The 25,528-nt window shown below is 39.7% G+C and overlaps 1 protein-coding gene and 1 long non-coding RNA gene across 4 annotated transcripts in view; one reads left to right on the plus strand and one right to left on the minus strand.

Moving 5' to 3' along the window:
* Positions 1 to 4,947, plus strand: part of LOC116438326 — a 30,791-nt gene extending 25,844 nt beyond the window's left edge. Inside the window, exon 2 of the long non-coding RNA XR_004237677.1 lies at positions 4,209 to 4,947. This is a non-coding gene — a long non-coding RNA (uncharacterized LOC116438326). The remainder of the gene's footprint in view (positions 1 to 4,208) is intronic.
* Positions 2,722 to 25,528, minus strand: part of LOC116438311 (SAM domain-containing protein SAMSN-1-like) — an 82,601-nt gene continuing 59,794 nt past the window's right edge. For all 3 annotated transcript variants that reach the window (XM_032097153.1, XM_032097161.1, XM_032097168.1), the window contains 7 exons: positions 20,422 to 20,493; positions 19,680 to 19,835; positions 17,573 to 17,693; positions 16,023 to 16,174; positions 13,700 to 13,906; positions 12,532 to 12,682; positions 2,722 to 3,972 (listed from right to left, as the gene is read on the minus strand). In XM_032097153.1, coding sequence (XP_031953044.1) covers positions 3,767 to 3,972; positions 12,532 to 12,682; positions 13,700 to 13,906; positions 16,023 to 16,174; positions 17,573 to 17,693; positions 19,680 to 19,835; positions 20,422 to 20,493 — 1,065 coding nt within the window. In that variant the 3' untranslated portion in view covers positions 2,722 to 3,766. The remainder of the gene's footprint in view (positions 3,973 to 12,531; positions 12,683 to 13,699; positions 13,907 to 16,022; positions 16,175 to 17,572; positions 17,694 to 19,679; positions 19,836 to 20,421; positions 20,494 to 25,528) is intronic.

Raw genomic sequence — 25,528 nt, forward strand, 5'->3', positions numbered from 1 at the left:
TTTCACAGCACCCTTTTATCCTTTTTTTCTTTCAATATTGCCTTGTTATCTCTGCACCAGCCTTCTTTACAAATGGGTCTACCAGTGTGATGCAGCTCCATGACAATGCCAGAAATTATTTCAATTGCCACTGCGTGGGAGAAAGTGCTACGGTATAAAGGCGTCCTTTATATCACAGCAGGTGAGCTGTGGGCTTCCTCACATCACAGACCAGACACTCAGTGGAAGAATTGGTGAAGTGTGGGATGGAAAACTGAGTGGTAAGGTGGGTAGAAAATTGGGTGGACTGCTGGACTCAGGGTTGTGTGAGTGCTGCAAAGTCCAGCTGGCGGCCTGTAGTTGGTTGAGTCCCTCCGAGATGAATCTTCTCCAGAATTTCCACAGAACTGTCCATGTTCTGCCTTGTGCTGCCTGTGCTCACAGGCACCTCAGCAAAATGAAAGCAAACCTCTCCTTGTTGGTATCCCCTACATGCTGCATTTATGCACTCTGACTTTTAGAAGTGTTGTTACGAACTCTGGAGAGCAGGACACTGTCTCCCGGGATCTGCAGGCTCATCCACATGGATCATAGGGCTGTGGCCTGGCACTCAGCTCCCTTCTTTGATGGTAGAGCAGCCCTCCTTTAACGTGATGCCAGCTATGGATGGCAGTCAAATGGGGCTGAGCATGGGGCAGCACTGTTAAACACTGCTAACTTTGACCAGAAATGGTTTTGCTTTGGGAGGAAGGGGCCTGCCGCCACCTGAATTTTTTTTTTTTTTTTTGGGGGGGGGGGGCGGGCCACCAAAGTCTTTCTGAGTTGTGGCTTTCTGCTGTGGGCAGCAGCAGCACACGTGTCAGCCCTGGAGGAGTCTGCTGCACCTGCACTGCAGCCCTGTGCAGCCAGGAAATCCCCACTGCCTAAAGGCTAGAAGGGCTGCCCTCCTTAGCTTTGCCTCTGCTGTTACTGACTGGTTTTGCACCTCTTTGTAACTGCAGGGAACAGGCTCCAAATAAGAGATTCACCAATGTTTTAGTCCTCCTTAATTGTAGAAGAAGGTTGATAAAAATGAAAAGGCACATGACACTCTTGAGCAAGTGACAGAGAAGAACAAAACCTCTACTGCTTTCCTCTCTTCCCTATCTCAGGGAAATTTTAAAGATTACTCAAAAGTCACTCAGATCTCCACCAGACTTTTTCCAAGAGTTCCTAGAATATTCTTTTATTCAGACTACCCAGCACTTAAACCAGTTGGAGAAATGCTTCTGCTTTTACTAACAGTTTAATCCATGATCAGTGTGATTGATGAGACCACCAAGAGACGAAAGAAAGTTGGGTCTGCTTCTTGTAGGAAACACTTCTTTTTTTCTCTGTGTCACAAAATTTCCTCATTCTTTTTCTCAGAACAGAGAGGAAGTGTCTCAGTTTGAGATCTAATCTGCTCTGCCTTTGCAGGAAGTTACAAAAGTCTCAAACAAGCTTTCAGTTGATATATTTTTCTAAATAAGAAGCCCTGTGGACAAAGCCCTACTGATTAGAGACTGGAGGTGTTACAGCTCATGCCCTTCATTCCCAACTGCTTAACTTTACATCAGTCCAATAGGCAGAATTTAATTCCTGTAAAACAAAGCACCTGTTGGGTATTTCGCTCAGCTTTGCCTGTCTCACTGCAACTAGCTAGGGAGGCCTATTTTCATTTGCAAACCTCTGCAAATTAACATTTCTCAGAGTATTTATATCATGGTACAGCTCTGGTCTCTGTGGTTGTTAGTCCTTGACCCAGCTGACTTAGCTGCTTCTTGACAGTCACAATTATATTTAAGCTCACCTCAACATACTTTTACAGGTTCAGCCATTTTGTAGATGTCTAGGTAGAACCTGAAGACTAAGTGCCTCTGCCACAAAGGCCAAAAGATAAGGCCCTCTCAGAGGAATTCAAGCTGCATTTAGTCCTTCTCTTGAATGAGGAGATGATAGAAGCCAATCCAAATCCATTACTTCAGAAGTCATATTAAGTAATGTCAGTACTGCATGTCATGACACACTACTGGCTGGAAAAGCATTAAGAAACAAATATAGCTGCTTGAAACAAGTTCTCACATCCTTCATCCCACCAAGTGTTCTGCATCCCCACCATGCCTGGCAGTATGGGGTCATTGCTGCTATATGATGACATTTGTTGCTGGTATGAAAAGTACATTAAAACCAGAAACAAATCATAGTAGCTCCCTTTCTGGTTTATTTTTCTAAACACCGTTTATTTACTCCAAATCTTTGAAACCTTACTAATGCAATTTTCTAAAATTGCAATGTTTATACTACAGCCTTCAAAGCAGATCTGTGCATTAAGAGTCTGACAGCAGTAGTCATTTGAGAAGTCATGAAAAGTACAGAAAACACACTGGGGAAAAGAAAAAGAAAACAAAAGGGAGAAAAGCTTTCCATTTGTTTATAGCTTCTTCAGAAATACTCTTTTCGGGGTGGAACTTTCTGTGTTTCATCTCTTCTGAAGGTGATTTTCTTTCAAGCTGTCAGCAATATGTGGAAACTTTTTAACATAAATGGAAAATGCCTTAAATTATAAAAATTGTGTGGCTAATGAGTGAGTAAAAAGTCTCTCTATTGATTTGATACACAGATTATTATGCATGCTAAAAATGCTCAGTGGAGTTGCCATTTACTGTGTTAGTCTTAGAAGAGAGCAGTCTTTGAAATGTAATGACCACATTAAAAATCAAGTAGTTTTTAATCGGCTTAAACACATGATTTTGTTTATTATTGAAGGAAGTACTCTAAAAGAAGATAGGCAGTTAAAATGTGTATTCCAGTGTGAAATATAATGGGAAAAGACAATAAAATCTCATATGAAAGACAATCATGCACAATAACCATGTTAGCTTCCAAGTTTTTGTATACAAACAAATACTCTATTAACAAACTTCACACCACACACAAAAGGCAACATCTTCACAAAAAGTTATCATAAAAGCATAGCATTGATCCTGATTTTTTTTTTTTTTCTCTGAGGTTGCATTCTCTGTATAATGCTTGGGACAAATGAGAACAGGTGTGAAAAGAACCATAAAAAAAAATTGCCACTGCATAGGCCATTCGGTTGGCTCTGTTCATCCACAAGATAAGGAACACAGAGAGCTGAATTCAGATTCACCCTGCAGTTCTCTCATGCTTCCAGGCAAAAGTACAGGAAATGACAGTCTACTTTGGAGCTCGTTTTGGAGAAAAGTGGTGTGAAACAGCTTCAATATTATAGAGAACTGGCTTGGTACTTTCCAAAGTCGGGTGTGACTGTATCCACCTTTTTGTTATGATGATATAGCAGTGAAAATACATTCTGTATATAAATCAGCAAAACAGCTGAAAATAGAGACAGTGTGATTAATCCATATATTTTTAAAATAAATATGTACAATATTTACATTTTGGACAGTTCCAGAAATAACATCTCCAGATTATGAACACTACCTTAAAAAATTCTTTATTATTATAGAAAATGCATTTGCTGTACAAATATTTATAAATACTTTTGTATAAACTTTTTCAGGGAAATACCTGTGGATTCATTGAAAAGAAAAACATGAAAAATTCTTATTATCAGTTAACATTGAGCTATCAAGTCTCCACATATTAAACAGTTTAGAGCATCATGAATCAGACAAAAGTAGATTTTCAGTGTTGAGAATATTTTGTGTCCTGCTTCTGTGCCACCATACTGACAAATGTGATTGTTTTTTCTGAAAATCTGCAGAAAAGCAGCAGGACCAAATCAGTTTGACTCACTGATTGTTACTGACTGCACCATGTCAGACAGGGCTTCTGAGTCTGCTTCTTCTTTACCATTATCTGAATTTTCTGATGAGATGTAACAGCCGGAATCTCTTGGACAGTCATTTAACTGTGATTTGTCAAAGCTCTCGTGAGGGCTTAAGTTCTGTGTCTCCTCACCACCCTCACTTTTCTGCTGCTGGTCAACTAGAAAGAACAGAAAAAGAAAGAAAAAATTGCCAAAATAAGTACCTTGGGAAAGAGTTGAGATAGCAGCATGACTGATCTTGAAGAACTTTGGAAACAGAGCTGGTAATCTACACATGACTACATCAATATCTTTTGTCCATCAGAAACAGAAACCTCAGCATGAGAGAACTAAAAATATGATTACACGAGTGTAACATCTGAGTTGACATTGAGGTTGGTCTTTTTCCTTCTAGGTGTTTCTCAGAGATGAATGCTGGAGGCTTTGGCCTGATCCTTTATGCTGAGGTCTTTCAGGCTGCGCACAGGTGCAACAGTCACCGTGCGTGGTCACCGTGCCCACAGCAGAGTCGGAACCTTTCCACCTCCCACGCTCATATATCCCAGAGCCTGCTGTCTGAATTAATCATGGAGCCCACTGTGCCTTGTTTATAACACACTGCACTATAGATCTGTGTCTTTTGAATGCAACCCCCAACATCTCATGTGCTCTCTGCAGGGAGAGAGAATGCGCTGGCCTTCAGAAGTGCTTAGCACCAAGATGTGGTAACGAGCTTTTCTAAAGCACTGAGCATTTCAGCAGGAGTGGGTGGCTGATGGAAACTTCCTAAGCTTAGCTTGATATCCAGAAGGTTATTTTCCAAAACACAGAGACCTCAGAGGAACCTAAGATGCCTAATTTCTGCTATATGGTTTCTGAACTCTGTTCCAAAACTAAGTAGAAGCAAATTATCTTGCACATAATTTGTCCTTGTTTAGCCATGGTACGACTAATCTGTTCAAATTCAAAAATCTGCAACTCAGTGATAGTATCAACAGACCTCTCAAGAAAAGCTCAGCAAGACAGGACATACCTGTATATCGTTACTCTAATATGTACTGGTTTAAAATTTCCTCTTCCTGTTTTCTGGCTGTGAAGTACATGTTTACTCACAGTAAATTTCTTAAGAAAATAAACTTCAAAATACAAATCTTTCCCTTTCCAACTTCTTTTCTTGTGCTGTTATCAACCTCCTGTAGCTGTAGTTTTACTTCAGACTGTGTCTGGCTTTCCAAACAAAGTATAGGGAACACATCTCAGAGGAAACAGATGGTTTTGCTCCAGATTTTCAGCCCTTCAGAAAAATGGTACCTTTTTGCTTTTGCAAAGAAAGTTCCCTTCTTTCACTTGATTTGTTACTCCATGGTTAAACAGTCAGCTTTGGATCTTTAGTCATATTTAAACTGTCTCAATTCAAGTTCAGGCAGAATGGAAGTCCTAAGATATTAAGGATTTAGTGCTGTGTCAAAATCTAAATCTATTTTAGTTCCTCGAGTTTTAAGATTTCCACAAAGAACATTCATGCCAACTTTTGTTTCAGTTTTTGAGAATTATAACATCTGGTAAAATGGGAAAGATTTTAAATTTGATTTTTTAATCTTGTCCTGAATAAGAAAGAATAAATTAGAAATGAAAACCTGAAATATTTCACTCTTTTAGAGCAAAATGGAACAGCTGGAGAGTTTCTTCTAGACTTCTTTCATTGTGTGAGATATCAACAAACTTATTTCACAAAGCATTCTGATATACTGAGAAACAGTTTGAGGTCTTGAGGGAAGTCTTGTACATTTGTTTGGCCTGATTAAATCCGCTTAATATTTTCTAACTTCCAATTGCCTAAATAAATTGAAAAACTAAAGTGATATTTGAAGAAAAGAATCCAAAGCCTCAAAGCCTCAACTTCATTATTTTTTAATAAAGTCTGAGGGTATAGGCATAACCAGATGTATTTAGAAGAATAATAAAAAAATATTACTTTAAATATTTTCCAAGGAATAGCAGTTCCACCTTGTTCCCAAATAAATTAATGGTTAATTGCACTTGTGTGGAAGAGTACACGTTGGAGCAAATTTAATTGATATCTCTAACTGTTTGATCTCCTTCTCACTTTACAGAACACAGTTTGTCATGTCAAGTGTTATCTCTCTCTTTGCAGGGAAAATATTTGATCATGTAGGGTCCAATTGATTTCTGATTGAAGTCAGGAAGGAATTACAAAGGCATCACACTGGTGAAGGTATTCCCACTGCTACTGGCAGCACAGAAGTAGTTCAGCACAAATAACAGTGATGCCCCAGTAAAGCCTTGTCCTGAGTGTGTCTTTAGCAGCACCGTCCCACCAGGGCAAAGGGAACCAGGTCTTGTGCAGCACTGGGAGCCCTCCTGCTCTGCCGCCTCCCCCTAATCCCCTCAGCCGCCTAATGCCGCTTGCTGCCTTTTCATCTGCTGCTCCAGCATCATCTGCTGCCCTGGCAAGCACTGACCTAAAAAGTGCTAATCCTGTTTACATTTTCAAGGTCAGAGAGGAGCCTCCATCCACTTTGTTTGTTTTACAATGGAAAGAAGACCAAGTAACCAGTGGATTAAAAGGAAAATGCAGTCTCAGTCACTGTATTAGTGCCTTGTAACTGGTTGTCTAGATAATCTGAGAAGTTCCTACATGAACAACAGATCCTAAATTTTTTTTTAATCAATGTCTCCCTAGCGCGTTTCAGGGGAAAATGCACAGACAAGACTAGAACTGAGATTTCTTTTTTTTGAATCTGAATTTAGGTCAGTTAGGAAAATAAGAAATTTCTATTTAGAAAACGTACATATATGTAAAACTTCCTGTAAAACTAGTTGAATTTTCTTACATGAAAAACTGAAAACTGAAACTATTCAGGTGTTTGAGACAGTAAAAATGTTGTATTTTCTATTTTTCATTCTAAGCAGAAAAAGTTGGAAGAACACCCCTCCCCCTCCATTTTTATGAAGAAAAGACTGAAAGCAAATTTTGGTGCCTTTTTTTCTCTTTAAAGCAGCCTGAATATTATGCAGTAACTACTAAACCACTTGAACAGGATGCTGAGTATTATAAATATACATAGCACGCAATTTTAGATATTGCTTCATGAGAAAAGCAAAGCAAAGCAACTTTTGCTCTTTTTCTTTTTTTTTTTTTTTAAGCTTTTGGCTCTTCTGTTCTACATAAGTCCTTTCTCTAACACATACATGCTCAAGTTCCACATTAGGAAAGGTAGGTTTGCTGCCTTAATCTTTGGACATCAGAAGAAAGCTACGCTGCACAGAAACCAGGAATTGATAAAATTGAACTGCCGTTAGATGTTGCGGAATCATCAGAAATAACTATCTTATCAACAAATGGAAGTCCTATCATTTTTCTACTGTAAAGCAGTTTCACATAAGATAAATGGCTCTCAGTCACTGTTGTCTATGATATGGCCAGAAGAGCCCAAGATATGCATCATTTTGACACACATATTCCAGTACTCCTTTAGATGGTAGGATTATATTCAGACTTCTGAAAAAAATGTGAGGCCTTTAGCCTTGGTAAGAGGTGTGTGATGCATCTCTTATCTTCCTCACTATTTGGACCTTTAAAATGAGTTTTTGTTATTCAGTGACTTAGATATGCACAACACATGCAAGGATAGGTTTCTTTTTTCCTTCACCAGCACCTTTCCCCTTTCTAATGAGGTTAAAGTCCTGATTAGGGAAGCACTTTAAGCTTGGGTTTAAGGGAATTCAACTCAAGAATGCACAGAGGTCACACTGACTCCTGTGCGGTTATGTCAGTTTAAACCAGATGAATGGCAGGAGGCTTAGATCTTGTCTTGGACAAAAAGAAGGTCACCCAAGAGCAAACCAAACTTCACGAGTGTGCCCTCTGAGAGTTTGCCTTTGTGAGTTTTGTCCAGAAGAACTGGGCTAGGAGCACCGTGCTTTAGGCTGAGTCACTTGCCTGCCCTCCTGGGAGGTGCAGCGGTGCTGTACTGAGCAGAACCTCTCAATAACTAAAGAGAATCACAAAATCACAGAACCACAGGATAGTTGGAACAGACCTCTGGAGGTCATCTGGTCCAACTCCCCTGCCAAGGTAGAGTCACCTGAAGCAGGTGATGCAGGAATGTGTCCAGATGGCTTTGGAATGAGAGAGGGAGACTCCATGCCCTCCCTGGGCAGCTGCTCCACTGCTCTGCCACCCTCAGTGTAAAGAAGTTCTTCCAAGGTGAGCTGAAACTTCTTCTGTTTTAGTTTATGGCCACTGCTCCTTGCCTGGTCGCTGGGCCCCACTAAACAAAGTGAGTCTTGAAGAATGAAGCCAGACCTCCTTTGTATGTACACAGGCCATGTATCACCTGTACCAGTTAGACCATCTAAGTGTGAAACTGAGATGAGAACTCACAAAGCATCAAACTCAGAAAGGAACATTTTGAACCAGTTAAGGGCGATAATTCTTGAAAAAGACACAGAGAAACCTGAAGTGGTTTGTGCAATGCTTTGGGCATTGAAAAGACTAAATATTTGTGGATATTTACAGACATGCAACTTAAAATGCTGCATTCACTGAAATCAGTGGCGTAGCTTTTGTGGGAGGGAAAAGTTACTGAACTGATGTGAGAAATTGCGGTGAGAACAGAAATGAGAAGCTTCTTTTTTTATCTAAAATCTGGAAACAAACAGATGTGCCTGAAAAAAAGGTGAAAAATACTAATATTCATGCAAGGATGAGCTTCCTTGGGAAATCTGGCAGTATTATGTCCAGGCCAATGAGTTGTACCACAGTACAGAAAGGGAGACTGTCTTTGAGCACTGTTTGACCTTGACACGATACTGTGTGATCCCATGGATTGAAAGGGACTGCCCAGTGTAAAATGACACTCTTCGTGCCTGATTCTCACATAAGGAATGTGACTGAGAACTGAAAGTTGAGTCCTTATCTATCTCCTATCTTGCTGTCCACGTACGATAAATAAAGAACAAACCTTATCTGGTATTAGTAGTGGAATTTAGAGTATGATCTGCACTTAAATATGAAAAGTAAGCTAAGGAAATGGATTAGGGGAGATAAGTATAAAATATTATCCCCCAAATTGCACATATTCACCTTTTGGGGTTTTTTCCATAAAATGAACTGTATGCACATATCCAATGAAGTCTCATTTTTCTTTAGTTCAGAATAGCTTCGGACTAGTGTCACCCACTGGACTTCAGGGATGAACCTCTTGATTTAAATCATCTATGTGAGAAGGAATCAAGCCTATTTTGCACACACAAAAACGTGTGTCCTGGGAAGCGGTCAAGAAAAGAAGTTCCAAACTTCTTTTATTACTTTATTCATTAACCATCCAGCAACTGCTTCACTTTAAAAATAGCATCATACAAAAGCACAGACATCCATCTCCTGTCTGGAAGCCATCTGGGAGAAGAATGGAAAGTTATTAAGAAATACTTTATGAAAAAGCCTTTTTTTTTTTTTTTTTTTTCTCACAGACACGAATTAATGGAAACCAAGAATTTTGCCCCAAATATATAGGTCTGACCAACTTCTAGAAAATCTAAAAAGATACCTGAGAAGGGGGGAAAGGTCATGAGGAGCTTACAAGTCCTTGTAGTTCTAGGGTAGCCTTGCTGCATGAAGTACTTGAAGATGATGAATTTGGGCCTGGACTCCCAGGAAAGTTAGAAAGAAGATAGAGCAATACTAGGAAGGAAAATTCTGCTTAAAAAACACTATGTGGTAGCATTTGCTAAATAAAAATTACTTTTTTAAATTCAGGGTATAAGATGGGTAAAATTTTTTCTTTCAAATTCATTCACTGTAAATCACATGTAAGATTAAAAAAATGGCACTGCCAGAAATCCTGTATTTTGCATGGTTGTAGGCAGCACATAATGTGGAAACTACTGCTGCAGGTCTTTTGGTTTGAAAACTCAATAAAATGTTTATTCTGCAAAATGAATTATACACCACAAGTATGTGTTATGAAGAAATTACTTAGTATAACATACAATAAATATCAAGAAAAAGCCAAGAAATGAAAAATGAATTTAAAGCCCTGTAAAAACCTCTGGACATCTCACAAGATCAGATTTCATATGAAAGAAATATGAAATCTTGTTTTACTACATTTATAGGAGGATCTAGTAAAATGAGGCTGTGTTCCAGCACACTTGGCTGTTCTGAATAATAGCAGAGTCACAAAAACTCAGAAACCCTTGTATTTCAACTCTGGGCCATACTTGACACTCCATCCATTAATCAAACACGTGCTTCATGGAAGCATGAATGGATTGCAGAGACATGGAAGTCTTCCAAGCTCTGTGAGAAAGACAGGCTTAGAACAGTAAATACAGTCTATGGCCTTAGCTTATTTTTTCATAAAGCAAGAAAGTGAACTTTTTACCCAGAAAGTGCTGAAATTCTATCTAGAATGCTCTTGGCCAGTAAACAGATTACTTTGTAGCTGTGGGTAATTATGCAGCTCACTTCTAAGCAGTGCACAAAATCAATTTTAATTAAAAAATCATTTATGCTGGGCTGAGCCCTGCCCATTTAGGAAATAAAAAATATATTGACCCAGGAAAGTTCAGTCCAGATGCAGAATTCACTTTCACAGTAGCACCCAGCTCTTTCAACCCAATTTTCCAATCTGATTGACAGAAGGACAAAGAGGTCAAATGATTCGTACGACGCATGTGGAGCTTATCCCCAAGATCATCTTGACGCCCTGTCTTTCGTTATAACAACTTAACAGATAGCTTCTATCCATTTTGGTCTTTAGTATCCTCCTTTCTAGAACAGGTTGTTCAATTCTGCCCCTACCAGTCATGTGACAAATGCTCTGATCCTTTTGCAACCAGACAAGGCAAGGATTCAAGAATCAAACTAGGACAGTATTTACTCATGGCTTACCTTAAAGTATACACGAGTCTTACAAAACTCAGCTAGACTTAAATGAATGCTTATAGCTGGTATGACACAAAAAGATGTTGTGGTTCTGGTCACTGTGAGCATTCATAAATTCTGGGAAAATTATTTGATTGAATTTGAGTACTGGAAAGATTTGCTATACCTATCTAAAGGGCATGTGAAACAAATATTCATTTCATCTCTTGAAATAAGGCTACAGTGCCATCACTGATTTTGAAGCATGGACCACTTTATAAGATTTAATGTTATTATTCCCAGAACTGTTACAAGATTTTGAACTATTAGACTACCATGCAGATAACATCAGGGACACTGTTTTGCCTGGAGAAGTGACTTAATCGTATGCTGCCAATGTAAGGAGAACCTGATTTGGATAATAAAGGTAAATTTATTCATTTTCAGTGTATGGGACATGTAAGGACCTTGTTAGGTTTGGTCCTTGCACAGGTGTATGTAGAATATTAAGTGTTAAGACACCTTCAGAAGAAAGGTTCAGTACTGAAAGCTGCTTGCCCTGCTTTTTGTTACCCAGCAAATATAAACAGCAAACCATATTCTCACCACTACAGAATAGTTTGGCTCTCGTGTGGTCTGTTAGAAACCACTGTGTTCCAGTCTGGCTTTCACACTCGTGCACAAGTGCAATCTTGCGTTTTTATTTTCTGTATTTCTGGTTTTAAATATTTCAACATTCACAATAAAAGGTGCAGAAAGCACAGCAAGGCTGGTTTCCACAAAAAACACACTATACTCAGTATATACATTTTCAGAAGACTTCCAGGTTGATCGCTGCAATAAAACTCCTGCAAAATGTAACCCTTTTTTTCTGGATTCACTCTTTCAATCGCTGCTTCTACGTAGACAGCCCTTCAAGAGTTCTTTTCAAACCTGTCATCTCACAAAGCTATAGACCAGAAAGAACTTCTGAACCTGGAGGGCAAAGAAAACCTTTCTAGTGCCACTCCAGCATGTTTGCAAGAGCCCTACCTTCCCCTGGAAGCTGAATAAGAACAGGAACAACTGAATGTACAAATGGGGCCCAAAAAAGGCCCAAACATTCCGCAAAAAACCTGAAAGCTGCCTACATACTGAGGAGATAATAAGTGGATGCCTGACAAAAATTGGTATTAAAATATCTCAGGAAGACATTGTTTTTGCTTCTCTCTCTTTCTATCCTTCTCAACAGGAAGCACACATCTGATGACGTGACTGCTCGGCATAGGGGGAGTATGCACAAATGTTGATGAAGACAAAACACCTCCTGTTTTAGCCGAATGTCTAATTAAGTAGATGCTTAGCTGTAGTTTCTACAGAATTGACATCAATTATTTAAAAGTCAAAGTCAGACTGGAAATACCATTAAAATATCATGAGAAAATGTTTTTTTCTGTTCTGTATCCTAGCTTTTCCACTCCCCACAAAAGGAACAAGTAAAGAAAACAAAATGGTGATCAATATACGTGCATATACACATCCTGTATGTTCAGCTTTTGGAAGCTCACCAGAAACACAAGTTAGATTAATTTTGAGAGAAGAATGCAAACCACCTACAAGTGTGTGTATATATATATATATGTATATATATATATATATTTTTTTTTACAACACTTTCCTACCAAAAAAGCTAATTTGCATAAGGATTTAAGTGTGGGATGAAGTGAGGGGAGAAAAAAATTTGTAATTATCTGCAGAATGTTGTGTAAAAAATTAAAGAAAATTCTTTACTGGAGCTGTTTGAAATAAGCTCTGTTTTGGTTGAAATATTAGTGCATATGACTTTTAACAAAGCTTAAACACTTACTGTCACAGTCCTGGAGATTTTCAATTGCTGATAACAATCTTGCCCTGTCATCTGGGTTCGAAATATTTAATTCAATCAGGTGGCTTTCCTGTAGATCCTTTAAGTCCTCTAGAGTTTCATAGCCATTTAGCAAGAGGGTTGATGCATACTCCTACAAAAAGAAACAAGCAAATTCTCTCATGGAAACAAGCACTATGTTTACTGGAGGAAAAGGCACAATTTCACTTTTACTTTCTGGCCAGGATGAAATGGGCTCCGTTCTCCAGTCCAATTGACTCACCTTTGGCAGAGATGGAGAGCAAGAGGGGACAGAGGCAGACACGCCTGGGAGTCCTCCTGGCCATGCCAGCATCTGTGCCTGAACTCCATAGCACAGTCCAGCAGCAAACAGGACCAGGGCAGAGCTCTATCAGAAATTATTTAATCTGCTGAGTGTCTGGACTTTTGTGGGTCACTCCATGAGTGTCTCCCACGCTGAACCCAGGAGGGCCTCTGAGGAAAGGAGTGCTCTGCCCTTTGCACAGGAGGAGCCCCTCGATACAAGCAAGGGGAGAAGCTGAGGGAGCCCTTGGCCCTGCTGTGTCACACATGGTCCCCTTGAGCTGTGTGTCGAGTCAGTACAAACCTCTGTGCATGCTCCAGGGAAAGGAATGTTTGCATCAGCAGCAAAGCAATTACCCTTATTAAAAATGTTACTTGTAAATCATGACCTCATTACACTTTGACACTCAGTCAAGATCTAGGGTTGCAGAGAGGGAGAAAGGCACAACCTGAGCACAGTGCAAAAACACTATTGCTCCCTAAAGATCACAAGAAATTAAGAGCACAAATTCTCAATTTTGACACTGGAGTCAGACTTCAGCCTTGTCCCTGAAGTGTGGCCAGAGCCACACATCTCCTATGCTTAGGGACATGGATGCAGTCAGGCTGACCTGACAAGTCACCAGTGTCCCTCTGAGTGGAGTCTCCTAGCTCAGCCACATGATAAGGTAAAATGCAGTTCTATAAGCCACTCACATCAGATAAAAGACAGACACGCGGTTGCTTTGCTTTGCTGACATCAAAACTGCTGAAACCTTCCTTTCTCCTCCTGCCTGTAAATGACATTCAAACCCGAGCGCACAGAAAGGGAACGTTTCAAGTAGAGCTGGGAAATGCGTTGGCTGACCTGCAGGTGGACACATTCCAGGAGCTCTTGCAATGTTTTAGGCTTGGTCCTTTTGCTTCTTCTGTGTGGGTTTATCTTTCTGGGTGCAGCTTCTTCTTCCAAGATAATATCCACGTAAATGAACTTGAAATTTCCTACTTTGTTGTTCAGCATGCCTGTCCATATGCCCATGGGAGTTTTGCAGATGATATCTATGATGTCTCCTTTCTAGAACAATAAAAAAAGCACACCACTTCTTGTAAGTCTGGTTTGTCATATGTAGCTTTTCCTCTATGGACCAAAACCAGCACTAATCAGTGAGAAGTAACTTCTTTTACTTACCTAGATTTAGTGCCTCTACTTTTATAAAATCCCAGGAAATAATTACAGAAAATGGAGCTATTTCTTATCTCTAAACCTTTGCAAAGGAGAGGTGAGCATAAGCAGCCCCTCTCACTATTTTTGTGCTCCACTTGGTCCCTGAAAAGGGATATGGTTTCATCAGCAATTAACTTTTGTCATGGCCAGTGGGCATAGATTTGGCAAAAAGCAAGGGATTACTGTAAGGTTATTTTCAAAATACGTGCCAAAGCATTTACAGAATAATCTTATTATCTAGCCTCTCAAGGGTTGTCAAAAACAGATAGCTGATCTATGTGAAAGGTGGACTCTTACCCATTTTACAGTAAAAAGCACTGGCTACATTTCTCAAAGGTAATAACGAACATTAACTCCCTTAACAAATATGAGTGCTAAAAAGGGTGACAACACAGCTGCTTCAAGAGGGCTTTTTGGTAAAAGTGTTCACAGCCACGCTGTGGGAACCAAGGTCTCAGCTCAGCAAAACGATCATTCTGAGTAATTCTCATAGTAAAAAGGCTCTTACAAAGTCATACACCCTACACAACTTGCTCCCAGGACCTCAAAAATGAGCCCTCTCTTCTTGGCACATACACAGAAAGATGTTGAAAGCCTTTAAAGAGTTATCCAACAAATGCCTACTTAATTTGGGATTCTGTTACAGTTAGAAATCAAACTCAGTTTGTTAAGATGTGTTCACAGCTCCAAGACTTAGATCTTTTCTGGTCTGGTCAAGGAACAGCAAGTCAAGTAGTCACCCTAGTTTTGGTACAAACCCAAGTACAAAATTGACTGTGAGCTGGTGACCCGGTTTAGTCAGAATATGGGGCTCAGAGCTGTGAGCACATTTGAAATGGAAACTAAAAAACATTTGTTTAAAGCTCTGTAAGCACATGTTATTCTACAAACTCATTCAGGCTCAGGAGCTTCAGATGTGGATGCAGATCAGGATTAGGCAGTGGCTCTAAGCCAAGCTGAAGATACACTTTGAATTCAGACTCAGGGTACTGAAATTTTGTGTGATAAATATGGGGGATTTCAACCCTAAGTACTAGTTTATAATTCCGAAATACACTACCCTGGGGACTAAAACAGAAACCTACATGAGCCAGCAGATATTTGCCATTTCATGACCAGTTAAATAGTTGAAACAGTTAAACTGTATTAAAAGAAATGCCCTAGATGTGGGTGGAAGTGGAGGGCAAGTGCTGAAGACTGCAAGTACCAGCAGAACAACAGCTCTCATGTACGCCAGAGAAGAGGGGAGCAAGTCTGTGTGAGATACAGGTGAGGATTTGGCAAAAAGAAGAAGCTGGGAAGAAGAAAGGAGTCTGAAGTGTGAATATAATCTGGATATGAAGGTACTTAAAAAGAGGGAAAAGAAGTCCAGATTACAGACATGAGTAGTCTGAAGGGCTGGGCTTTTTTTAGTAATGTTTAGCTGGGCCCCTGTTTGTTGCTCGTCTTCCTCACTCACACAGCCCAGACACCCCTGCCATGTCTGGCCTGAAGAAAGTTCACAGTTCAAAGGGAGGCTTAAAGAAAAGTTTAATGGAAAAGAAAGCTGTTTATATTAAATGCAATGGGTGCCACTGAGCTTTGGATATAGCCTAACTGTGACTTAGAAAGCTGGGGAGACAACTTCACATCCCATGAGACTTTACTCTTTCTTGCTACAGACCTTGTACGTGGGAAGCAACATACAAGGTTGCTTCTGAGGAAAGCTGGGGTATGTAGATAGATACTATGAAGAGGTTCCTACCTGGAATCTTTGCCTTAAAAAGCCTTTAGCAGCACTTGGCTTTGCAGTCTTGTGTGAACTAAGTCCTTACAGAAGCATTGTGAAACCAGATCGGCCTTACTTTTAGAGTGTTCCACGTGCTTAAGCAGTTAAAAATTCATTATTAAATGTATTATTTACATGTAAAAAATGGTCCCTCTGGCATTGTTAGTGGGAAAGAAGGAATTCTGGTGGTTGTCTTACCTTGATTTTCAGTGAGTCAGTGTCATAAGGACTCGGTGTGAAGTCGGTGTGGACTTTGGCTCTGCCGCAGAAGGGCCCGTTGTAGGGGACCTCGTCGTCAAAGCGGAGGCTGTCCCTGTTGCTCGTGCCATCGGAGCAGCTGGTCACCCCACCTGGGAGAGAGGCAGCTTGAGAGACCCCTGCACCAAATGCCCAGACATGCAACTCTGCACAGCAGCCAAGAGGAAAGTGTTCAAAACCACAGAATCAGAGACAGAGCATATTCTGTGTGGGTTTGACACGTCCCAGGATAACTACATTCAATAAAAATCATGCTATAAGAGACAGAAGAAAATGGGTAGGACATCTTTCATTAATATCTTCCCTACAGTAATCTTTTTCTGGTGATGATGCTAATAGACTACACATTTTACTTACAGACTTTTTGAAATATTACCTCTGCAGATTAATAAAATGTACCCTAAAAGTGCAATTTAGGGAATTAATTCTGCTGAACTTCTCCTGTTTATTCAGAGAAATGAAAACAAGTGTTGTAGAAGTTATTTTATTTCATTCCAGAGCTAGCTGAAACATCAAAGGAACCTGCATTGCAGAGGGAAATTTTAATCTTATCAACATTTCTGCCTGTCATTTTATCCAAGTTGAGCAATAAAATATCAGCAGAGTAATTCAAGCAAATTTGAGCAAGCTCTGCAATATCCCATCCAAATATGTTTTTAGATAAGAGCAGCAGTGTGTTGGAAGTAAACTCCCATATACGATTTTCACAAATCACGTCACAGAAAATGATCATAAAAATGGTTTTGTTTGAGGTGATTGCTTAAGTGCACAGTTCCATCTCAGGGCCAGATTAACTCTAAGTGCAAATGGTCTGGACTGCAGCTCCAGTCTGCACTCAGGGCTCGGGTGGTGCCTGCAAGGTGGCACAGCAGTGTCACCAGGGATAGCTGTGGCCTGCCACCCAGCAGATGTCCACAGCAGAGCAACACAGAGAGAGGTGGAGGCACATTTCTCATCAGAGACTCCTCTGCCCTCCGGCTGAGACCACCCTGATGGGGGAGGGTTTTCAGTGGGTTTCTGGTGGGCTGTGTCTCTCTGCATCATGTCCCAAAGCTGCCAGGTCAGACCCACATCCCCCACCATCTCAGAGAGACTTTGTCTGCCTCACATCTCCAGGGCAAAGGATGAACTCACAGCCAGTCCACCAGGAGAGGATGCTTGAGTGGCTGCACACAGTGATTGCAAACCCAGCACTATAGCAGTGATAACCCCACAAAAATTTATGGCATATATACCAGCAATATCCCCTATAATTTATGTTATTTTTTTTCTTCAGTTACTATTTCCACTCTTAAAAACACTCAAGTTATTTCTGGAGAGATGTATATCTACCTTAGCTGCTACCCATTTAACCAAATTACACTTTCGTCTGCCAGAACGAAGAGCACTCTACCATCACATTTTTGATCACCAGCTCTGATTCCACAGACATAAGCAATAACTATATTGATCCAGTGACTCAATAAGAAGTATAGGTGTCTTGTACTTACTAGATGAGCTCTGGCCACTGTTCAGACTATAGAGACTTTCCAAAGAGTCACTGGTTTTCAGGGAGACCTTCTCAGTGTGCATTCCACCACCAGGATCACTGTCATCTTTTCCCTCTTCATTCTTTAACACAAAAATAAAATGTTAACCCAAGAAACATATTTTAGAGAAATATTTTTTGTTTGTTTGTTTTAAAGCATCACTGGAGATTATCTCAACATTGCACTTTATTAAGAACTACTTTGTGAGAGAAAGCATTTTAAAAGTTGATGCCTGCTACTAACCATACCCAACAATCACCCCCAAGTATTTTATGATCTTGGAGAAATTCCCTGTCTTGTTTCTGTCCCACTCACTTCATCCCATCCTTGTTCAAACAGATAAACTAGTAAGACTGCAACACACCATGGGAGCTGAAAGCTTATAACAGGAAATTAGTAGGCAGCCTGGTAAGATTTTGTCTGCTTGTCTCAGAGAAGGAAATAAATATAAAGCTCATTTCTGAAAGCAGGTGGTGAAGAGCTGGCTGACACAGCTGTGTTTTACACTGAACTTCTGAAGATGGTGGTTATTTGGTGGCAGGCTGGGGACAGCATGCACACATGTAGGGCACTGGTGTGTTCTAGCAGCGTGCTCACCACGCTATCCAACATACACCCTGGCCTCAAAATCCAGTGCATTTCAGAATTAACAGGTGCATGTTTGTCTCACAAAGTCTAATGGTGTATGAAATTGGCCCCTTGAGTTTATACCAATAAATCACACCTCAGGAATCACAGCCTATTCAAAACAATAAGATCCATATTTCAGTCACATTTAAGTTAGAGACGATGTAACAAATGAAATAGGGATGATCTTTTAAAGGGAGGGATTTTTCAACGGAATTCATCATGTTGCCAGTGGGTGTGATATCCTGATGCAGCTGAAACTTCCTTCAGCACATTGTATTTGGGGAAAAATTAGTTATTCACCAGTTAGATGATGAAGTGAAGCAAAGATAACAGTGCTTGCATGAAGCAGAGACCCACTTGGGTACACATCAGGCAGAGCACTGAAATGAAGAACTATACTGGTTTTCAACAAGAACTGTGCTTGTTACACCAGCCAGCAGCATAACCCACTGATTAATCAGGAGGCTGCTATTGATTGTCATCAACTCCTGCAGGAATGAAGATCATGCTACATGTGTGTCCAACCAGATAATCCATTGAATTTCTGTCATGGGAATTGTGGCTTTAAATGTGCAGAAAGTAAATATAAAAATATAACAAACATAAAGTTCATTGATTGCATTTTAGAGAAAAAAAAAAAAAAAAGCAAACTAAACTAATGAAATAGGGATCCTTGTCTTGGACCTCCAAAAACTATTTAAGGGTATCCTGTGAAACATTATTTTCTACTTGTGAGGTTCCTCATTTATGTTCCTTACTTACTTGATATTGACACATGTGGGATAGGATGCAGACTGGCTAGATTTTTTTAGGATTGTTAAGTGTGGCAAGTTTTTTCCTTATGTTTTTAAAATTTGGAACTTACACAATGTACTGAGAAAACAGGGTTTGCAGTATGTGCAAGATTATGGTTTTTTATGTTTAATAAAGATGGTTTCACTAAGATTAGATAAGGTAGAAGGAGATAAGGCATATGAGTTGGAATTATCTAGGATGCTGGCTGACCTTTACAAAATGGACTTCAGAAATAATTCTTGAATTGGAAGATAAATTCTTCTAATGAAGCTTTTTGTAAACTGAGTATCAGATTGATGATGAGGTTCAACCAATACTCCCTTGTGTCCACATGAGGAGGTTTTTTTTTTATGCTCATACACACATGCTCATACAAATGTTCCTTGAGGAAAAAGCAAAATTAAATGATGTAGAACTCCTGTGACTCTCTTGGGCCCTTACTACGTGATTTGTGTGTACACTAAAATGCACATGAAGGAACAGGTATGTACCAAAAGCTGGCTTAATTCAGTATGTGTTGTTACCCTGGTTTTATGGTTTGTCACAACTGAGGACAGTTGAAACATGAATAGAAAAAAATGCACATAACATGTTTACTTCACATGTGTTTTCAACAAACGCGAGGCTCTTAGGCTGTATTTACCATCTCCTCAGAGAGTGCCTTGATGTATTTTTTACCCATCTTTTTCTTCATGGTAAGTGAAATGGCTCTCATCTTCTTACTCAAACTTCCTCCATTGTTTGCTGCTTTGGTTGGTACTGCTTCCCCAATGTCACTTATTGTCTCCAGCTCAGATACCTGTTTTGAAAGCAAAAAGTAACCAATAACTCGGCACAAAAATAAAATGCAGGATATTGAAACAGGAATTACAGGGAAATATTAAGGACACTAACACAGTTAGCATGACAAAATTCAGTCACGGCCATTTGCCTTGGAAATTGTGTACCTAAACAGGTTGGCAGCACAATACTCTATGTGTGAATGACAGAAAGAAAATATATTTTATGGTAGGAAATGTTGTTACCCATTATTAATTGTCCCTAATGCAAATTAGAATTGAGGCAATTTTTGCAGAGGTCTTGAAAACAAAAGTGAGACATCTGTGGGTTACTTGTAAAGTGCTGGTTACTTAGGGCATGCACCAAATTGAAGTGCACTTCTTTGTGGTTTTTTTTATAAATCGTTTCTAATTTTCACATCAAAGTGCCAAACTTTAGGTGTGAATCTCTTCTTCATTTTGGCAAGGCCTCAATCACTCAGACAGATCCAGGTACACAAGCAAAGTTCTCAGCATTGTAACATTTACACAATAGCTTCCCAGTGCTTTTGCATAACTGTCATGGGAAAGTGAACAGCAGAAATTTAAACTTTGTGTTCTACACACCTCAGCTGAATCATCTGTCTTTGATATTGAGTGATGCCTGAAACGGTCGAAGCTTCCAAAGCTGCTCGTGCGCTGTAAAAGAAGAGAAGACAAACCTTGACTCACTGGTGGTGTTTTGCTTTGTTCTAAGAATTAAAACTGTCAAGCCACCTGTTGGTGTCAAAATCCCTCCCGTATCAGTGTTCCATGAACTGCTACATCCAGCTAGAAACAAGCTAAGAGATGACTGTAGGGCAAAAGAAATGGTGACTGCACAGCCAGAAGTAGAAAAATGAGTAAGAGAAACAATATTGCTTCAAATACTAACTAGGCAATGGATATGATTATGAGTTCTTCTACATCTGTTTCACATCACTTATGTTATAGGTATGTAAATAGCCATGCATTATTTGCAGGTAAGAAAGACTGTTGTTTATGAGTTTTGAGGAAAAGGTATTTTCATAAATATGATACAAGCGATAGACTTGGGTTCGGTGGTGTAAATTGTGGCAATTTGTACAATGTACTTTTTCAGCTGGGGAGGCAATTTATGGTTCTTTACCATCAGGAACCAGCAAGGACTGCTGAGGATTATGAATACATCTAGTCCAAAATGCGCACAGAGGGAGTAAGTAACAGAATAATCAGGCAGGCCTCATGCTTTTCTTCCCAATTTTCCAATTAGAAGGTCTGATTTTTAAACATAAATGGGTACAATTTTCCGCTGTGCCATAGCTTTATTTTGCATAACAAAGCTGCATCACCTGAGCTGTGCATTAAGAGACAGTGAATGGATTGCTCTGACTTCCTTCTAGTTTTTACTCTTTCTGCATGTGGATAAATAACATGGGAAGCAGGGAAGTGGCACAGCAGATTTTGACGAGTGAGGTCATACAGAAATAGCATGCCCAGGCAGAGCTGCCTGACACTGCACTGCCCATGGTGGCAAAATGAATAAAATTGGCATTGATGACAAGTCAGGAGTCCCTTTAAGTGTGGCGCTAATAACAGCCAGAATTTGGACATCTATCCACTCTACAGCATCTTCAAGAGCTTGTTTTTATGTCTTCACCAATACTCACAGCTAAATCCAGAATGACTTGGGGTTTTTTAAGTACTTCCCTCTTCTATCCTAAATGAAAGTCTTTAATGCAGTATGAGAGTTCTTGAGCAGGGTTCACTACTATATATGAGGCAATATAATCTCAGACTATTTTTGAGTATTCAAAATCCCCTCTGGAGGAAAAAAGCACTGAACTAAAATAGCAAACCACAAAATAAATACATTCTGTCTAATTTAATAAGTAATTTCAGGCTATCTGGGCTACAGCTTTCCCTGTACTTATTCATCCTTTTACCTTGCCTATGTGATTTCAGCCAAACTAGTTCCTTGTTCCATTGATTTCTTTCCCCACCCCCAGCCACATGAGTCATCTTTTCATCTCCCCCAGGTTTCTAAAGCACCCACTGTGCACTCTTCACCTGGCATCTCCAGTTCCCTCCTTTTGCTGTCCATCCAGGAATTTCACAAGCCTCAAAAGGCTTGTGAGCTCCCAGCTTTCCAATCTTCTCCACCAGGCAAGAATTGTCATGAGGCAGCCTCAGAAGGAACAGAGGTAGATCATCCTTTGGGCAACAAAAGAGGAGCAAAGGACTGTTTTGGGAGCCAGTCCCTTTGCCTGCCTTCACACTGCAGGCACACTTAATGGACCTGCTTCCAGAGAAGTTAAGGAGAAATTCCTCTTTGATATATTTCCCTGTTTTCCCAAACTTATTTATTAAGCAACTCTGCCACCTCTCCCAAAAAATGAATGTGGACATAGCAGTGGGAGAGGCCTGAGGACAGTCAGATGAAAGAGGAAAGTGTACCCATATTTTTGCTCTCTATTCTAAGCAGTGTAGCTTAAAAGAAAAATAACATCCTTTTTCTTTTTCTTTTTTTTTTCCCTCCTGTATTTCTGGGCATATCTAACCTGAAAAATATTTCCAGCCAAAGGTTATTTGAAGAAACTGACCCAGATTTGTGAATATTTTTGGATAACTAGAGTGACATTTACTATTCACTGAGGGAAGAGGAAAAAAAAAGACAAAAATCACACAGGTTTCCTCTTAATTGTTTGTAAAATCTCTGTTGGCTAAATATTGTGGTTTATTGGTTTGTTTTTACATTGTGAAATTGAAAATTACAATCTGAATTGTACACTTAATTTTATCTAAAATTCCCATCAAGAACTTTGCTATTAAGTAGATGAAGAGCATCCTGTGACAAGGGGTTAGCTCAATAGTATGATATAAAAACACAGCCCTGAGGATTATGGTTCTATTAGACAGGATTAACACCTTTCACTAGCTTGTCAACCCAGCCAAATGTGCCCTGCAGCACAGAGCATGAGGGAGAAGAAGGGAGCCTGGGATTCACAGCAGTATTTGGAAAGTATAAGATTGTCTCAGCAATCCCTAAACATACACTGACCTTTCTGTTGCATTCCATCACTTCAATATGTCTAGTAGGAATAAGTGTATATTAAAGTGCATATGTGCTGGAAATCGTTTAAAAGGAACAAGAGGGAAAACATTGTTTAGTGTTGGTCTTACCTATAAACAGCTTGAGCACAGGGAAATCAGTTATTCTTTTTTGACCCTCGAAACAACCTTATATCCTACATGAGCAGGAGCCTTGGGCTATTTTGTAGTGTACTTCAATGTTGCTTCATCCGTATTAAATATTAATAAGGGTTACAGGATGATTTCCACTGTTCTAGATAATGGTCTTGCTGCACTGGAGAGCACTGAATAGGGCTGCTTCAGCAGTTCTCTACTAACTTTTTCCATTAAGTAATCAATAGGCACCACCTTTTAAAAATGTATCCAACCCCATTATACTGATAACGAAAAGCAGATTTAGGAGCTCCTGGCTGCAAAGGGAATGGGACTATTACTTCCCATAGTGTCAGTCACTGCATTAGTGTCAGGGAACACCTACTTTGTGAAGATATGGACAGGCCTTATTTCCAGGTGAAGGGAAGCTTTTAAAGTAAATGCAAAGCTACTATAGGAAAATTCACTGTTGACTTTTGATAACAGGATTCAGCATCCTATAAAGTTAGGTGGTTTTTCTGGCTCAATTCATGCAAGAGCTACTCAGGGATATGTTAAGCAAATACGAATTTGCTCAGTAAAATCTAATGGAGGCATGGGCAGAGAGAGAAACAACTGTGTTTTCTCAGACATGGACTGATCAATTAATTTCTATAAATCAATGCATTGACTTCCATCTCTTCCCGTTCAGTATTCCAAACTAACATAATAGAAAATATCAAAGATACATTTAAGTATTTGAAAACCTTCTTCCATTTTCTCCTATATCATTTATTCCCTGAAATTTAGGAACTTTAAATAATCCTTTAAAGGGATAAGTGTTATGTAATTGTTGTTTATTTTAATTTGGACAGTCTGCAGTTGATTGTCTGGTTTGTTGGTAAATAGCCTATAATTTTCCCTAGAAAATAATATGCTATGTATGCAAATAGTAAGACAACAACAGGTTCTGCAATCCATGTCTTTCTGTTACAAAACATCCTTCACTTGTAGGACATATCATAGGAGAAGTAAGTTCTTGTCCGTGAAAAATTAGTCAGAGCTTCCCTGTGTCTAAAGACAACCCTTGAGCCAAAACTGACTGCAGTTATCCTGCTAAATAATCATTATGGGAGATATTCATCCCATATTTTTCTTTGGACAATTCACACTGCTCAGCAATCTGGTTCCCTGCTGTCAGAAATTCCGGCCCATTATATTTTGCTTCAAGTCCTATTCAAAATATCTTTCAAGTCCTGCATGTTGCAAAGGCTTTGTACTGACCCTCTCACACAAGTAAATCTCTTCAAATTCCTCCATGCATTTTAATTTTTAGCTTCCATTCATCCTTAGACTACCCAGACCATGTAAGCTGTATAGGGGCAAACGTGGTCACTGGAAGTAATAAAAAGGGAACTCAGCATATTGCTCAATTTCCTTGACTGCCACAGACACTTGTCTTCTTCCCTGTTTTTTGAAAGCAGCCACAGCAGCTCTCAAAAGAACAGCCTGTTCTTGCTGCTCTGATTGATGGAGATAAGTGGAGATCAGGATTTGATTCATTTCTTCTATTCTCTGATGGTTCTACTCCCTTCAGAAGGAGGAGACCACTCTGAGAATGAAAGAGTTACCAAGTAGGGATGAGTATTTCCACTCTGCTATCTTATCTTCTTGCATAGATAATCAAAAGAATTGTCTCTTACTTTCCCAGATGGCAAGATAGCAATTTATAGCTTTTGGGATGTTCTGTGGAAAAGAAAAACCCTCAAACCAAACACCACCAAAAAAATCCTCACTTCTGTATGAAGAATGAGAATTTGCATAAAAGATTAAGCAGCTCTCTGAAGGGTAAAGGAAGCAATGAAAGAGAAGACATCATGACCTCTCTACTACAGGGAATTTTTCCTATTTACACATTAGTTACACATATAGAACTTCTGACCACTAACCAACACATTAATATAACTTTATAGCCCACATGAAACACGGCCTAAACCTTGCACTTCACCAGTCAAAAGCAATAAAAAAGATACAGCTTGTTCCTGCTAACTCAAATAGATCAATCTACTGAAATGGCATTTTTAACTGGCTTAAAAACGACTCTATAAAAGACTGGTTGTTATTGTGGCCTGATGTTCAGTAGCTGCATGGAGGTGGGGAAAGAGGGGAGCAAAGTGGACTTTGAACAGAACTGCTGCCATGAACACCCTAATTTTAACAGTGAAAAAGGACTGGAAAAGAAAAGCTGAATTAAAAAATGAGTTAATCATACCTAACACTCCTCCAGGTGAACAAACCACGCTCTCCAAAGTAAACACTAAGCAGCTGTTTTATCAGTTCCTCTATCTGGTACCAGCCTCGGTACCTACTGACACAAGGCACGTAGTTCCCAATAACCCAGTCATGCTTGCCAGGGGCACCTTGCACTGGGCAGGTGCTGGGGCAGCTGAGAGCAAGGGCAGAGCTGCTGCTCCTGCAGCTAAACGAGGGTGGGATCTTTTGCAAGGTCTGTAAGTATTCCTCTGGAAGGGGGCAGCCATGTAGGACATCT

The sequence above is a fragment of the Corvus moneduloides genome, chromosome 2 (assembly GCF_009650955.1).
Source record: "Corvus moneduloides isolate bCorMon1 chromosome 2, bCorMon1.pri, whole genome shotgun sequence".
NCBI lineage: Eukaryota > Metazoa > Chordata > Aves > Passeriformes > Corvidae > Corvus > Corvus moneduloides.